This window comes from Rhopalosiphum maidis, chromosome 3 (genome assembly GCF_003676215.2).
Source record: "Rhopalosiphum maidis isolate BTI-1 chromosome 3, ASM367621v3, whole genome shotgun sequence".
NCBI lineage: Eukaryota > Metazoa > Arthropoda > Insecta > Hemiptera > Aphididae > Rhopalosiphum > Rhopalosiphum maidis.
In genome coordinates, this window is record NC_040879.1 from 38824078 (window position 1) to 38843394 (window position 19317).

General features: G+C 27.6%; 1 protein-coding gene across 1 annotated transcript; it reads left to right on the forward strand.

Moving 5' to 3' along the window:
- The first annotated feature begins 1092 nt into the window (after positions 1–1092).
- Positions 1093–19049, forward strand: LOC113558822. The gene is made up of 6 exons (XM_026964382.1): positions 1093–1194; positions 6181–6499; positions 6666–6807; positions 14152–14361; positions 15478–15714; positions 17113–19049. Coding segments are annotated over exons 2-6 (1092 nt in total). The 5' UTR covers positions 1093–1194; positions 6181–6498; the 3' UTR covers positions 17615–19049.
- Positions 19050–19317: the final 268 nt, after the last annotated feature.

The following is a 19317-nucleotide window of genomic DNA, read 5'->3' on the forward strand; positions in this document are numbered from 1 at the left end:
CGAATTATCACTATTTTAAAAATTTAAAACAATATGATGTTATATATACAGTAAACGGACATTTTGTACTGTTAATTATTTGATTTGCATAATGCGGACACTTTGTACGATAAAAATAAATTGGTAACAACTGAGTGGCTGACACTTTGAGCGGTGAAAATAAACCAGGAAGTATATTTTACAAGATGAGACGATATTAAATTGTTCAAAATTATTAGTAAAAAAAATGCACGAAGTCTGTTTACAGTATGAAAATAAAATAATAATAAATACACCATTAATTGAAATAAATTGTCATACATTTAACTTTTAATTGTACTTCGTCTTACAATTGACTGCGAGTGTCTTAAAAATTCATAAAGCCTGTATACATGTACATAGCACGAAAATAAAACTATAACAACATTGATTGAATTTTTAAATTTATATATAACTCACAATTTAATGTCTACACAAACTCATAATTTTTAAAAACCAATTTTTAAGTATTTATAATATATTTAATATTTTTTTATGATATTTATGACTATTTATTTCTGTTAGAAATCTGCAATAAAACTTATAAAACTATAACCTATAGGAATACCTGTATCTACCTATTTAATACACAATAATACATTTTGTATATTGTATATTGTATATTTTATATATATTATATAGGTACATTTTTTTCTACTTCAAACAGTATGAATTGTTCGCCATATTACCTGTATTTGCTACTTATGAAAGAATAGAAACTGTCTGTGGTTTTCATTTTTTTTCGTGTGTGAGCATACAATGTGTCCTATAAACATTAAATACAATAGCAAAAACAAAAAAAAATTACTAAAACGAATCCTTATGCCTGGTTTATACTTCTTATTTTTAATGTTTAACATGTGTCTATAATCTAAATTTATACAAACGATTTTTGGACCAACACCAACGAACTGTATATAGTGATCACAGAGTAAACGATTGAGCAGTTTATACAAAAAAATGAACTAGTATACTACTTTAAAATTGAAAGTAGGTACGGTTTTATTATTATCAATGAACATTTTAATATTTAACTACTCTTGAATTGATTATACTTTAAAAAATTTCAATTTCAATTTGTGAGATTATGTTGATTTTTAGTTTTTAATTTCAATCAAAATCATTAACAACATTTTCTAGCGTTGGAATAGGAATTCGTGGGCGTAATAATTTCAAGTGAGTATATCATAAAATAATTGTAATATTATTAATCTTATTCTACGTGTATAAATACTTTTATAAGGTGTTTAATTAGTTAGTGTCATTCATTATAATTGAATAGATTTTCGTTAAAATGTATTAATTATTATAATAATAATTAATAATAGTACTTACAACAATTAGGTTATAGGTTAACTACGCATTATACTCGCAGACACGTACATTATTACGGCTCCACCCATTTTTGAAAATTTTCTTCACCAATATTTAGTATGTAATTTGTAATTAGGCGAAGACAGTATTCAAAAATTTTCAGTTCGTTAATGAATTTTTGTTTTAAAAGAAAATTATATTAATTATGATAATAAATATTATGTATATTATAGAATATTGTAATATTATTAATTATTATTAAATATAGTAAAATTGAAAAATTGAGAACAAGTGATCAATTATTTGAAAAAATTAATTTTAAAAATAAGATACATTATACACGAATTTCAAAAACATTATCCTATTTAAGTTTTCAAGTATTAGATGAGTTAACCTAAACATTAAATAATTTCTGTAAATGAAAATAATCTATGTTGGAATGATGAACGAATATAGGTATTTTTATTTTATTTAATAAAATAATAAACAATATTGCTTTTACAATAATAATAAACTTTTATAAAACGACAAATAATTAATAATCAAGACAAAAATGTGTATATCGTAATCAAAAGACCAAAGCACCAAACTGCCTGCTGGTGTCTCATACTGTGTCTTGTTGTTTGATATAATATGAGAAATTATAGATAAGAAACGCAACGTAGATAATCGCGACTATACCTAATACGTACAATAACTTTGCGTATTAATATAGTATCTGGTCAAAATTCAAACGAGAACATTTTTTTACCATGATTTATTTTGTATTTTGAGTATTTAAAAAATATATATAAAACACGAAAAATGAATCAATTTTTTTGTATCAGAAAATACAAAATATATTTTAATTAAGAATATTTCATTGAAATACTGCCTATCCTTACTTACAGATATATTTTAGATTCTGATCAGAATGATGAATGTATTGGGTTTAGTGGGTTTACAATCAAGTAAAATAGTAAAATAAATAAAGTATTTTTATTTATGATAAATTCAAGTTTCCGTGAATAATTTTTTGAATTATAACAAAATAATTAACATCGTTATTTATCGTTATCATTTAAATAAGTAATTTCTTCCAAATTGGAACTTTTAATATTTAATGCCTTTAAAAATAAAAATTGTTGGATCTTATATTAAATATTCAGGCATTTCTACCCAGCAAATAATTCTTAATCGACATTTATAAAAAGGTACATACATTTGATGGTTTATTATTGTCACCAGCATTAGGTTTTTGTCTCTTATGAATTATTAAGGGGAGTTGCGTTTTGAACAGATGCTATAACGACTTGTTTATATTTTATTTATATTTTTTATGTATATAATATTACATAAGTATCGGTATTCTGCTATTTTAATTTTTACCCGACCATATAAAATGTCCTCGTTTCGTACTTTAATGCTCAACCGTACAAAATGACCTAGAATCGTAACAAGTGTGTATGGTAATTCGTTTTTGAGTTACATAAAAAAAACAAAATCGATTTTGTCGTAAAAATTGCCGGTTTTCCTTGATTTTTGTTTGTTTTTCCCAATTATAAAAATTGTACTAAGTATTGTTAAGTCAGACCTCTTCAAAGTACAAATTAGATTCAATTTCTCTCCAAAATTACCTTTGTTTTTGAAAGTCAAAGTGTTTTATAAACAACTTATCGTGTACTCGTGTGTATATATATATATACATAATAACACATCACGATAAAATCAGCTCCATTCGGAATCTAAATAAAAAGGTGGGCAATAGGTACCACTTTATTATACATTATATGTCAAGTGGTTCACCGTCATCAATGTGTTAAATTGTATTTCAATGATAAAAAGTTAAATGTTCACAGTTAATAAATAATATCTTATAAATAATTTACGTATTTTGAAAATGTCATTAATGAAGTATCGTAAGACTCAATAGATACACGTAATATGTTTAAGTCCTTGAAAATAATTTTTGAATCAAAACAAAATAGTGAATACATTTTTTAATATGCAATTTATATGTAATTTTGTCTAAATTTGAATTTCAAATATCTATACAATTAATTATAATAATATAGGTAGCAAAAATATCAACATAATAGATAAATAATGCCTAAATGTTAAATTCAATGAAATATAAATATCGTTAACTGCACAAATTATATTTATTTTTTGTCCTTGAGACTTTTCACATAATTTGGTATTGTAGTCGTTAGCGCGACTGTTAAGCAAATGCTTATTGCGTGGGAATGTGGTATATTGCATGCGAGTTAAAAGGTTCACTCGGCTATAATTTTTTCATCAAAAATAAAAAGATAGATTATTAAAAATTAATAACAATTTAACTAGATCAAATTTGGTACAAGATACGATTACTGAGTACTCGTACTTTTAAAATAAAGGAGACACTCACGTACGATAATATACAACCAATACGTTCATTTTCATCTCTTCACTCAGAATCTAAAATAGTTTTAAGATATTCTCATTAAGTATATTAAATAATTAAAAGTATATTAATTAATTATTTTAAATTCAGCTATATAATAAAACGTATTGTTTATAGACCAATAGTCTTAAGTAGCTACTATCACTAATATTTTAAATCTACATCTATATATCTATATTATATATACATTGTGAAAATTGAAATATTTGTCACGCATGTTCTCTGAAATTGCTTATCCGATTATCATGATTTTTTTTTTAACGAAAGAGTTAATCGCGGAACAGGTTTTAAGCCTATTTCTAGTTCTAAAAGCTAATGAAATATTGAGTTATTGACTTTTTATATGATCGGCAAATACGCATATAAATTTTTTTACCAATTATTAGAGATTAGTATTTTAGTGAATAATTAATGTATTATGATATAATAATATTTTTTCGATGTTTTTGATTTACACTATCGAAACATTATAAATCGCTAGTTTTTGGTCCAGAATGAAAAGAAAAAAAATGCTGCTAATAAATGGTGAAAAAAAAGGCAACGCTGGGGGACATTTATGTAAAGTTGATATGTCGGAAATATCATCTATATACCAAATTAAAAAAACCAAATATATTATTTATCCACACGCGTTACGCTAAATGTCAGCATTAGGTAACCAAATTTAACACGGATGCATTTTGTACGGGCGACGAAGTTCCCGGGGATAGCTAGTATTTTATTATTTATTTTGAGTTTCAAGAATACATCATATGTTGATAAAATGATTTTGTCTACTTTCACCGACGTTATATTTTGTTTACTTTCACTATTTCTGCATGGTTGTGTATCGTGTAGTGTACAGAACCACTTATATCAGTAACACAAACTATGAATGATAGGTACACAGTATACACTAATAGTATGAACGAATGGTAAATTGTATGTAGGTTTAGTAGACATCTATAATATGTTTAAACTTAAATCAATGCCCCTTATGTAATTTCCTTGACTAAATATTTTCACATTATTCGACGTAACGAACGAAATAAATTCTTACATTTATTAATAAAAATGGCACTCACGCTGATAATATAATACTAAACTTAATATAAAACAATATTAATCGGTGGCAAATCCGGAACATAGAAAAAAAAATAAGAAACTGTGATTAGCCAACTTCGAATATATCAAATAATACGTTACTACTATAATAGCTATTAAACAATTTAAAGAATAATCAAAAAGTTAGCTCATACTGTTTTGTTCTTAAAACTGTTTACAATTTCAACTACGTCAAAGTGTCATATAAATATCAAAATCCATAATTTTATTCATTTTATACACATTCCAGTGTCGTGCTCAGGAATTTTCGATGGAGAGGGGGGATATATATTATAAATTATAAGAAAAGACCGGATTTAATTACATAAAAACATACAACAATTAAAATTAAATCGGTTATAACCTAAAATATGTTTGCAAAAAGAACAAATACGTTCTACTTCTACACTAGGTATTGGTGAATATTTAAAAAAATCTAATAAGTTAGGTGTTATATCTAAATAAACTTCAGCTTTACCTGACATGACTTCATAGTTTTATATCCTTTATTTTTTTCAATTATGTACATACATTTATTTTTATTTATTTTTTTATTTGGACCAGGAATATTTGTTAAAATATTTATCAATTATTCTAAACATATTCATACATTTGGAAGTTCACTATTCGATTCTTGTGTTGTCTGAAAAATTGGCCGAGGACACGTTTAGAGCAACAGTGTCTAACAGAATGGTCAATATCAAACACTGAAAAAAAATACTAATTAAGTATTCTAAGATAATAATCATAGAATAATGTTTATACAAATTATGCATGCAAATGTGAACACGGTAAACAAATGCAAATATGTTGTATTAATGTTCAATATGATATTGAGATATTGTTGTGACATTAAAAATCTTACAAAATATACGTAAATAGGTAACGTTTCCTGGCCAAACCCTGTAGTCCTCGTATAGTACAATATCGACGGACGCACGAGTCCTGCGCGTTATTAAAATGTTTTCATGTATCGTGACGAAGTGCAAAAATAACCTTTTCGAGACACGCACGCACGCACATAACACTATACTACAATATTATTGACGTCTATTATTATTATTATTTTTGTTTTTGTTTTGGTCGTTATATCGTTACTATCATTATCAATATTATTATCACTATATTTTTTATTATTTCCAAGGTGGATATATATCTACCTCGATTATTACTATTATTAGGTAGGTACACTACTATTACCACTACCTACTACTATTAATACTATTCGGCAACAGCGCCAACAGCAAATCGTTGTCCTGATCCGCGCAGGTACGACAGGTGTCCGTGACGGCGACGGTCGTCGCTTCGTAACTATACACTAACCAATAATACCGGTTTAGCCTTCACTTTCTACCACCGAGCGATCCTGGTCAGATGGTATCGTCTGCACACACACGGTGAGCGCGTGCGGATGTGAATGTTGCGCAGTCGTTCGCTAGTCTGGCGCGTAGTAGCCCACCGCTGAGTGAGTCGACGGTTGTGTCCGGTTCGATCGGATTTTTCCCGCAATATTTTTTAATTTTGAGGAACTTTTTACGACCCGAACGTGTTCCATAGCGTTCGCCCGGTCGTAATCAAATAAAACGACGACGACCAGGTTGCCGCCATAACGATTTTCGTGTATCCAGCACCATTGCAGCACATCAAAATACTTTACAAGTAAGACTCGACGAAAACGGTTCACTAGTATTATAGAATTATAACACTATCGTTATGATGAAACCGTTATGTTTATTGATTTTCGTAACTTTTCACTGCGGCGCATACGATGCGCGTTTACTGTGTTATATACAATAATATTGTGTTATTTTATCGATCGACGTAGTGTCGGACTCGACGAACACGAAAACCGATGATGCCGCGGCGAAGAAGTTCAAGACCATTATGGAAGAAGGGTGCAACGTGCCGGTTGACACAGTAAGGCCAAAAAACGTTCCGGAATGGTTCGACGCGGAATTGTTCACCAGGTAAAATGTAAACCAATCTCAATATTGTCAGATTCTACTTTTATATATTTAGGAATAGGTAGCACAATAAATTTTAAGAATAATATCTATGACGTATACTCATATAATTTAATGATAATACATTACATGAGTATACACTATACAATGATTTTAGGGACAAACTAGCTATTCGAATTCTTTCAGTTAAGAATATTTCTTTATAAACATATCTATGTTCTGTATGTACAATATAAAATATCTACGATTACTGTAACGAGCCAAACGTTTGAATAATTTGTTAGTTTTTGTTTCGTTTGTACACGATGCAGACCACACCTATAAAAAAAAACTTGCCACATCGTTATATGCAATTGTATTGACATATTATACTTTACGCGTAACATAGTTTTCAGTATACCTAATTGTTGCAATTCCAAGATAGTAATTTACTATAATAATTAACAAACAATGTGACCATGTGAGTTAAAATGACTATTAATAATGTATTAATTAAGGTTTGGGATGTACTTGAATTGTTTTTGTTATAATTACCTATATATATATATATATATATATATATATATATGTAATACTTATATCGTACTGTTATTAATATTATAATATAATACAATTATTCGTGTATTCGTAAACGCACGCAAATCAAATTTCATATTAAGGTAATCTATTTGACGTGTCTGATAGGTTCCTATATTGTGCGTGTAGAATATTAATTAGAAAATAGAATGGAATGCATTAAAATAAAATCATTGTTATACAAGTCACAAAATACATTAATTTCACACGATTGTAAAAATTTAAATACCAAGCAAAAAACGATTTTTTCATAAAAAAACGTTTAAAGGTTAGCACCGTTAGCGGAGCGGTTTGATTAAATTTATTAGAAATATTTAATCCATTACAAATAATTGTGGCAAAATCGTTTAACTAAAATACTTATTTGCTTTTTGTAATAGATATAATAATTTATATGATATATTATTATGGTGTTTAGTATGAGCGGAACGTTAAACGTGCGAGACGTTAAAACAACATGAGTTATTGCCAGGTTAAAGTGTTAAAATTAAACGTTAATAAAGATATATCAAATATTATATATTATATTTATTAATTATTTTTTTAATTTAAGTAGGCTAATCACCATTGTTGTTGAAGCCTTTACATTTAATAATAAAAAAAAAATATATCAAATGGGATAAACTAATGATTATTGATTTTAAAATCATAAATTCTAATTTAATAATAAATTGACATAAACATATATGTAGGTAGTAGGTACATAATAATATAGAATAAAGCAAGCAAACGATTAACGATCATAACATTCATAAAAGATTTTATTTTCATTGTATCTATGTCCCATGTATTATATTAAATTTTACTAAATAAATGCAATAGACAATAGTGCTTCTCTTATTTTTATGTTATTAATTCATGTCTATCAACTTCGAATTATTGATATGTTTTTATTAATTGTTTAATATACCAATACAATAAAAATATATATATGTATAATTTTGAATATAATGTATTTAGTATACTTTGAAATAATTTATATAAAAGATCATATTTTAAAATTCCTGATAGGTAAAAGAAACATTAAATAATTTACTATTTATGAATTGAACAATATCCTCCTGATCTTTCAAAAATCAGTAGAGAATTAATCTTTATATCTAACCCTAATGTTTTAAATTGGAAATCAATGATAAATCATTGTATACGAAAATCCAACATAAGTTGTACTGATAGATATGTAAAAATATCTAAAATACATACACACATTTTACTTTATAAAAATTTAAAGTAACATTTTTGAAAAAAATGATCAAAATTACGAAAACTTGTAAATTGTTTTGTAGTTTAAAATTTATAAAAAGTGCAATTTCTATTATTAAAGCTTGAAAATTCAATACAAATTTTTTTGTAAGTAGTTTATTCTTAAACCAAGAAATCTAAAACTTTATAATTGCAATTACTTTTTATAGATATTAAAATGTTCAAACTTGGATGATATTGCATATTATGTAAACTAGGGACAACGATAATTATTATTTTGTTATGATAGACAAAAACATTATCCACGGGGACATATAATTAACAATGTATACATACAATGATATTTTTAAATGCAATGTTTTCGGCAATAATAAACTCAACCTACTATACAGAGTGTAACAGGACTATTTAACAAATATAGTAACATTTGTAATGGAAATTTGTCAAATAATCTTGTTATTCCTTATATATTATTAATAGCAAAATAAATTACTCTACCTAATAGCAATATTAAATAATATAATATGAAATATCCGAACAGAATAGTTTTACGTTTACAGTGATTTATCATTAAATTTAACACATATATCAAGACACTACATTAAACTATCTGCTGTATGTGTCAGAACAGCGCACTCACTTGCTCACCTCTTGTTTTTTGTTATTCTCGATTATTTTAAAAAGTACTGAGTAATTTCTATTTTTGACTCCTCAAATCACAAATTTGATTTAATTCTCTCCGCCAGAATTCTTCTTCAAAGTTAAAGCATTATATCTGTTACAAAAAGTGTCAAAAAGCCACACACATATTGTTGTAAAATCAATTCATTCATCGATCTGCTTAGAATCTAAAAAAATCACTGTAGATATTTTCATAATATTTTTGTATTCAGTATCAATATTTAAAATTTTATCATACAACTATTTCTATTTACTATATTATGTATGCATATTTTAACTTATAATTTGTCTTCTTCATTATTTTAATACTATCGAGTTTTGATTTTTTTTATTTCGTATGTTTTTATCATTTATGTGCTCTGTATTAAAGTCGGTAGTATTTTTTCTCATTGATCTCTATATTTTTCCGGAGCAAGGCATTTTCCTCATCCCGTTAAAGAGACAGATACCTACTGTCAGTTTAAGTTTAAGTGTCAACTATGTAAATCAAAAAGTTTAATTTTATCATAGAAATTATAAATTTAAAATATATCATTATTTATGCTACGTTAGAGTAATTTTTATTTGTTGATAATCAGTAATCGACATTTAACCTATGATAATTGATTGATAGGTATATAGTTCATATTATCCTTATCAAATTGTTGTCTGTTTTGTCCGTCATCGTTTGTACATTATCAGTCTTAATATCATACTTTTTTTATAACTTTAAGCAATAATATAGTTTTATGTTTATTTTTGTATAATTATTAATTAGGTATTCTTAAAAATTAACAATTATGATAGTATTTGAGCCCCGGCGAGAAATAAACTTATTTATAGTTTATTTATTATTCCCAACTACATTAATTTTAATGTATTTTATTAATAACTTAATATATTTAATCTAATCAATAAGAAAGTCTAATTTTTAATGGGCAATAAATATTATAGAAGGTTAATTAAAAATAAAATATTATTTTAAGTATATTAATATAAACGTATATTTATATTTTCTTATACCATTATTGTTAAAAAATATTAAATGATTAAATTGAAAATAATATATTTCATCTATTAAATGAACTATTATACCTTCAACAAATAAAATATTTGAATAAATATTGTTACATAAAATAATAGGTGTTATATTAGCATAGGGTTATGCTTTTAAGAGTTATCATAGCTTTTTTGTTTCAAATAGGGACGGAAATTAAATTAGGATGTTGCGCGTTAACCTACATTGTGTAGTTAGATATTAGTCAACTTAAATTTGAACTTGGTAATTATATTAATAGCTAATAGTTCAACCTATGTACTTATCGTTAAATTATTAATCAAAAATTATATTTAAAAAGTTAACAGCAAGGTTTAAAAACAGCTAAGTAGATAGATATTTATTTTATACGACTTTAAAAATTTTCAGCTTGTCGTTTTAGGAAACATTTAAAAATCAAAATTTAATGGAATACGATTGTATTGAGTGTCTTTTTCGGAGCAACATTTTAGTACTGCGATTAAGCACACTTATGATTTTTATTCTATTGTTGTTTAAAAGTTGCTAAATTCAATCGTTTTTATGGTATAAAGACCTATTGTGTGTATGGGTGTTATCTATATTTCGTTTCAAAATAATGATATACTATAGTTTACCATTTCATGATTATATGTTTTATTTAAAGTGATATGCTCTTATCATACATATTAGTAAAGTAAAATAGTATTTTGTAATATTTTATAACCAATGTTTTAATACAATATTTTAATGTTAATATTCTTGAATTTTAAATATAACTTTTGGATGATACTGCTGAATGCATATCCATAAATGATAATAACTCTTTGTTATGTTATAATAGTATAAATTATATGTTATCAAATTTACTTATTATACACTGTAAAACTGAATACATTGTTAATAAATTCTTTTTAAATGATTAAGGTAAAAAAAAAATCACGTACATTTTTTTGTAGAAATTAATAAAAATAATTAAGTTAAATGTAACTATGTCACTAACTATTGCGTACTATATTACTGCAGTCACTTGTGACTATATAGTAACAAATGTTCAAGTTAAAATTTTTCTTAAACTATAAAGTTATTCTTGCGACTTAATTGTTAAATAGATAAATGAACGTAATATCGTTCTCAGTGGTACTTTTTTTTTAGTTCGATTGCAGGCACTTTATAAAATATTAAGTGTACTCAATCTTTCGATTTTTTTTTTTTCATTTCACACTTGAAATGCCGACGTTTTGTTAATCTCATAACTCATAAGCCAAAACTAGTGAGTGATTACTAATTTAATAACAATATAAGTTTGTAGTCGGCTTCAGTACCTAAAATGTTTTTGTTACATTTTTGCAATCTATAAAATATTTAAGTATATGGGTGTATATTATTATATATACTATACATTCCTCAACGAATTTTATCTATATTCGATGCCGCTTTGAGGTCGAAAAAACGTCTTTAGACTTCGAGAGATATTTTTGTTTTTGTTAAATAATAAAATTCCAGCTATTGCGAATTTATGCAACTACCCGAAACTGTATTTGATTTAATATCTATATGTTCGATAGGTTAATGGCAATAATTGAGCTTTTTTTTAAATTATAGTTTATATTTGATTCTGACTACAAAAAATGTTCGGAATAGAATCCTTGATATAATAATAAATAATAAATCATAGGTAAAATTACTAACGGGAGCAAAATTTCTTGGTATTCATTAATTTAATCATTTTTAATGTTTTTTGTTTAAGATTAAGAAAAGATATCATACAATTTTGATACCAATGACTTAACAAAATATATTGCAAAAATAACGTAGTGGTTACTTTGAACTGATTAATGATGCATTTAAAAAAGTAATTAAAAATGCTTACTCTTAATAGTTATCGAAATACCTACTTGTTGATTTTATGACGAACACATTATAATATTTTACAATATCAATGAAATATATCAACGTCATGCGGTTACATGGAAATATAACATTATTATGGATTTAATAATGACTTAATAGTCCTTGAAATTTGCGTGCTAATATATATATAAGCATGTATTGTATTAATTAAGTGAAATTATAGCCTTTATAATTTTAAGTTCACAATAAAATAAAATAAAAACATGAATCAGAAATACCTATATTTTAAAAGCATGATTTTTATTTCAATAAATTTTTTTTAAAAAAAATTAAAATTTAATTATAGAATATTTTAGCAATTTAAAATAATTATTTTATTTAAAAAAAAAAATCGAAATTAGGACCTAACATTTATTTAAAATGTTGCATACAATATATAGATTATGATATAGTTACTATCTAAAGTCTATTAAAACTCAAAAGAATTTACAAAAATAATGTTTACTTGCTTTGTAAGATTGTTTTCAAACATTTTCCTTCTCACAGGCTTTGGACTATATACATGTACTATGTATAGATAGTCACATGGATATTTGAATATCTATGGTACTACACGAAATAAAATGACTAAAGCACTGTAAACTCGTGTCTCGATATCACCACACGTTTAACTAAATAATAGGTATATATAGGCATATAGTAATATGATGATTCAAAACGTAAGCGAAACATCTGATGGTCGTCAATAACGCACACATTCAACGTAAATTTGCATTAATCGTTTAGAACCGCATACTAGTTAATCAACAACTTTTGGGTGTATCTTATCAAATTTTTTAAGATAAATCGTATCATTATTAGGCACTGCAAGTTGCAATATAAGTCTATATTTGGAATGAGATTTAATAGTTGTACGCAAACGAGTCGTCATTTTTTGGGTTAAAATTTGTATTAGCTGGTTTTCACGTTTTTCGATATATGCACACGAGCTGTTAGTTTCTAGGTAAAATATTTTGTACTGTGGACAAACGAGTATCACCGATAAGAAGGTGCCTTAACAATATTTAGAGATACCTATTAATTTAAAACTGAAAATCAAAAAAGAAATCTTATTTTAATAATTTTTTTACCTATTCGTTTAAAATACAATTTTTAGTCACTAATTATTAATAATGTATTACCTCTATAGTCTTGTACTCTTGTCATAGTGTTATTAATTTATTATATAATTTAAGTCCTTATCATTTTTGTTTTATCTTACAAAAGTGTCATATACTCATATCTAACAAAAAAAATATTGTAATGAGAGAAGTAGGCACATAGGCACATTACACGGTTTTCCAGCGTGTCTCAATATTTGCGTAGCACCAGCCTTACTATAGTAAAAATGTATTTATTATTCATGAGTCATGACTCATGTACTTAATTATAATACACGATAAAATGAATAAGATAAAAAACTATTTTTTCTAATAAAAACTAGAAAACTAATAATTTACATTTAAATTATCTTTGTCGTCTAAAACGTGAAATTACGTATAAAAATAAAAAAATAATATTTTACAATAATTATGGTTTCTAAATAAAATTAATTGATCTGCAAAATCACGCACAATTCTAGTCAATCAAATATTTTGTTGAACTATTGAGGTTAATTAATTACTAATTAACAAAATATGTCTTAACTTTATACCATTGTTTTAACAGTTAGAGGGTCCATATTATATTTTCATAAAGTATATAAATAATTTAAATTCTATACATGATAAGTATTTATCCTTAAAATTATAGAAGTAAATTTTCAAGTGTATTTATTTATTTGTTATGATATTAATGCAAAATCTAATTTATTTTATTATATTAACCCATTAGTTAGTTTATGATACCTATATGGGTATATATTATATAGGTGTATTATATGTATAGTAAAGTCTGACAATAAAATAAAAATATAGAATTCATGTAAAATATATTATTATAATATAGAAACGATAAGTATAAGGAAAATAATTCGAAAATTTTTATTTTTATATTTTCAGAGGACAAAAGTATTTTTATTCCAATTTCTATTCAATGTTTGCTTCAAATTTGATTGGATTGATATTGGTATTAACAGTTCCAACAATATTGGATGTATTAGTGTTCACAAATAAATCTTCTGATCCTTATACCGCTTTCAGGAGGTATCTTGATACCATTAGACACATGCTGAGGTGGTATAGATACGATGTTACAAATTCCAAATCAAAGTAAGTGAATGTATTTGAATATATATAATTATATAATATGATATAATATGTGATATAATGATATTATTGTACTTGATGACAATTCTTTTTTTAATTATTTCAAATAAGTATTTAAATATTTCAATGAAAAAGTAGGTATTTATTTAAATATATTTTCCAATAAATATCCAAATACAAATACGCACTTATTTGTGATTTCAATGTATTTACCCAGTATTACATTTTCTTGTATTCAGTGCGTGCCATTATTTAACAACTAATACTCTAAATGTATATTTATTATTATTTTGTCTTTACTTATGATTATATGGTGTTTTACAATACAAAGATAGTAAATTTAATCATATGGTTAAAATTTGAGTAGAGCGTAGTTAAGTATCCATTTGTGGGAAGATAAAACAGGAAATTTGCTCCCCTTCTAAACAAATTATACGAACTCATAATTTATAATTACAAATTAAGTTACAAATATTTGAGACATTACTTATTTTGTCCTCTTTTATTCCTAAAATTTTACCTATGTGATACTAAGTATTATATAAATAAGCGATAGTTAAACATTATGCAATGCCGTGATACGTAACAACTAAAAAAAAAAAATTATTTTGTTTAAAAAAAAGTTATAATTTATTGGTTATAGTAAAACATATTTTTCCTTAATAGTTATGTAGGCATATCTTAAAATAAAAACAATTTATATAAACAAAATTTCAAGGTAATAAGTGTCATTACTCATTAGTAACATGCAGCTAAATGTACGCGTGGCTTCTTAATCTCCGATTTATTTATTTTTTTCACTACTTTTTGTTAACAATAAGCCGGGGAAAAGTTGTTGAAAATACAATAAAAAAATACTGTTTAAAATATTTTTTATTTAATTTTTTTTAAAAACAAAATATAAAAATATTATAATTATAATATTAAAAAAAAACATTAAAATATATACTTTTTACAAAAATAGTTTTAACAACTTAAAATTTTCAAAAATATTTATAATTTTTGTAATAATCAGTGTCAAGTGTGTAAAATGAATCACCCGATATACAATCATTACGAATAAATATTTATCAGTCGGATTCATATGAAAATCAGTTTACTTTATTATATATTATTTAGATCTCAAATGTCTGTGGCTATCGTACACGGACTTCACTGTGCTGCAAATCGAGTATCGAATAAGTCTGGACTCGGACTGCGAGTTACTCAAAAAGATATGTCATTGACTCAATTCGGATTCATGGGTTTACCTTTATTGAAAAAAAAAGAATTGGCTATTGTAGGCACCGAAGAAGACGAAAGGGCCCTTTTGCATTTTTGGCGTGTTATTGGATTCATGTTGGGAATTCAAGACAAGTGAGTAAAATCTTATCTATTTTTAATTTTTTACAGTAAGGTACTTTAACACACCAAATTATAAATAAGAAAATTTAATTTTTAAAAAAAATCGAAATCATCTTGATAACTCATTTGTATTTAGTAATTTTCATATTATAATTACTAAAATCATACTACGGAAATTCTAATATTTTCAGATAGTAGGTATGTATATATGTACTCAAAGTATGCATAATTTGTCCGGCATTAATTTAAACGCCTACTTATATAAGAAAAATAATGTTGAATATTATTGACATTTTTACATAATTTAGAGGGATATTGATGGTGTGCTCTGAAGAACTCAACACCCCAAATACAAACAACTTTTTTTGTATAATGTTGGGCGTGGTTAAAGTTCCGTATTGTATAATCGTATACATTTTTTTGAACAATACGTACACATTTCAGAAAATGAATATGACCTTAAAATGTTGTTCAAGGAAATTCATATTTTTAAAGAATATAATTATTTTATTTGAATACTTGATAATAATATACTTATCAGAAATTGAGAAAATATATCGGGATATAAACTATTTAATAAGGAGATTCAACACCAACCTTTTTTAAGGAGTTCAGTGTAGGCAATCTTCTAAAATTTGCGTGTGGTCCGCGTGTATCGACGTATCGTTTAAATGTGATGCATAGTAAGTGATCATAAGTGTATGAAATAAATATCCTGCACATGTACATATATAATATGTCAATAACGTACAACATAAATATTATTATTTTTCTGTTTTTGATCAAAGGTATTAATTTTTTGGTAATTATATTCACTAATTTATTTTTTCCGATTAAATGGCTGGAAAAAAAATTTAAATTCACGACACGATTAACTCGAATACGACTTTATTACGTATTTAAATTAATGTTATCATCTTAAAATTCTTAGTATTCAATGTTTTTGAAATCGAATTTTGAAGGGCTCAGTTTCAAAAACGCGGAGAAGCAATTTTCACTGTATTATTTATAAGCGGTATATATTTTATACGACTCGCTATATTTCAACGACGATAATGTTATGTATTTACCCATTGATAACCGCGTTTATACACGCAGCAGTTAATGCGCATCAACTCAATGCGTATTGAGTAGGTCCGAGAGTTGGGTGCATATAAACGCGTTTTTAATTCGCATTAAACTGATGCGCATTTATTATTTAATTCGGTTCGTCAAATCGAATTAACTATTACTCTGCACGTAGACGCTTTAATGCGAATTCATATTTTAGCGGGAGTTCCAAAACGTCGAATTACAATTATTTCGGCGACGAAATCCAAAGAGCACTTAGCACGGGCTAAGAAACATTGGCATTAAACAGCACGAATAATGAACCCGGTCCCTATAACTATGATTTTGATACGCACGCAGGTACAACCTGTGCAGTGGGTCGCTGGAGGAGGTGCGCGGCACGTGTCACTTAATCCTGCGGGACGTGTACGCGCCGGGGCTGCTGAACCCGCCGCCGAGGTTCGAGTTCATGGTGGACGCGCTGCTGGAGGGCATGAAGCCCATCTCGCCCATGCTGGACACGGAAGCGTTCATGGCGTACACGCACGAGCTGTGCGGCGTGCCCGTCCGCCGGCCGCTGGTCGCCCGGTACAGCCGGTGGATGTACAACGTGCAGGTGTACACGCACGCCGTGCTGCTGACCCGCGCGTGGCTGGCCGTCGTGTTCCGGCCGCTGCTCAACTACAACATGAGGTTCTCCGTGTGGCTGAACATCAAGTTCCCGATCGGCGCGGCGCTCCGGTTCGGCACCAAAGTCTTCCACCGGGTCCGGGACGAAGCGGCGCCGCACCCGGTGGCCGCCGCCGAGTACCAGGCGCCGCCCGTCGCCAACGGCCGCGTCATGATGCAGTCGGCGGCTTGAGCCATACAATGATACGCCGCTCTACACCCAGTCGTCCGCGACCGCCGTCACGTCACAACACTATACGCCGACAACAAGTCAAGACAACGATGATTTCGTTTCGTTTTTTTTTTTTAATTTTGTTTTTTTTTTTTATTTTTGAAAACCGTTCGATTTTTGCACCACCCCCCCCCCCCCCGTCCCCCCGAGCGCCCCTGAAATGTGCATCCCCCGAGAAATCGTACTGCCCACCACGCAGGCTATCGGATTCGCGTTCTTGCCGTCAATTATTCGAATCGGTAATCAGACGAGAACTTATGAAACGGTATTTATTCGTTTTAATCGCTCGTCGAGATAATAAAACTATATTATCTCGAGTATAAGTCTTCAAGTCCGAACTCGCAGACAGTGGATTCCCGGCAACGCGAGGAAAAGTGATGCAACTAATGCATTTGCGACTAGCGGTGCCCCGTGACAATGCCGGGTACATCATAAAATTAAAGATTGACAGATTTCAGTGTGCCTCTCACTCACTCGAGTGTTCGTCCTTGGTAAAACTCTATTGGCACGCGCTTACGGTCTGCAGTTTGTACTTTTACCGTTTCTGTACATGTTTTCAATCGCGAAATCCCATGACCGCTTCTCGTTCACATCCTTACAGTCAATTCGAAACAGAACGGATTTCATGAGGTTATGTTTATTCATTTCGTTCGCTCATACATAGTATTACCGTGTAAATGTGATAACAGCGCAATTATTATAGACCTACGATAAGAGTGGTTCGGAGGTTTACTCAAATTTATTAATTAAATTAATCATACATTTTGTGATATTTGTTTCCCGTTTTTATTCGTATTTTGGATGGCCGTCTATTTTCGCGCATGATATTATAGGAGTCTCACTGCACACCCGTCACCCGTGTTTCAGAATTAAAAATGTCAGGCTGAGAAAGTTTCCATAAACGTCTGTGGGTAATGCATAAAACAGGTAAACTTCTGCAAATAAAGTAGCCCGATACGTCATATTGATGAATAATAAATTGTTAAGTGGCGATTAGTTGTACGAGTAGATTTATCAATTAGTTAGATGTTATGATCAAAATCATTAATAATATAGTTATTATATTAAGTAAAACTTTTTGTAGAATACCAATAATAAATTAAATTATGTAAAGTGACTACTTATTTTTCTTGAAAATTACTTTTTTAAGAACCCAAAATGTTGGATGTACCTATGTATATTTTGTTTTGATGTTAGCATTTAGTTAGAATATAACGAGTAAAGTTTGAGTAATGTTTAAGGTTTATATAATGCTGTAAAACGAAGAAATTTGTTTATGGATTGTATTGATTAGTATAATTATAATATATATATAAATATAATTATGTATTATGTATATTGTCGCGATCAAAAATCGTGTAAGTATCTATTTTTTTATCAAAGACGTTTTATATGTTTTAATGGCAACGTACTCTGTATTAATTGTTTTAAATACTAAGTTTCTCATTGAAATGTATTTATTGTTTATCGTTCGAGTGTAATATAATGTTTTAATAATACGGATCTATCACGGCGTAAATCAATTTATTGCATAATATGTTATCAAATATATAATTTATTATAATATTGTACCTATACTATTGTATATATATGTATATTACCATAGAAAAATTGAACTAAAGTGTTGCGCGTTATCATTTTATAATAATTGTTGTCCGTATTGT

Bases quoted from the DNA above. Each gene is read 5' to 3' on its own strand.
- LOC113558822 (XM_026964382.1), top strand. The intron at 6,808-14,151 runs GTAAAATGTAAA...TTATATTTTCAG, and splicing joins GACGCGGAATTGTTCACCAG to AGGACAAAAGTATTTTTATT. The intron at 15,715-17,112 runs GTGAGTAAAATC...ATACGCACGCAG, and splicing joins ATGTTGGGAATTCAAGACAA to GTACAACCTGTGCAGTGGGT.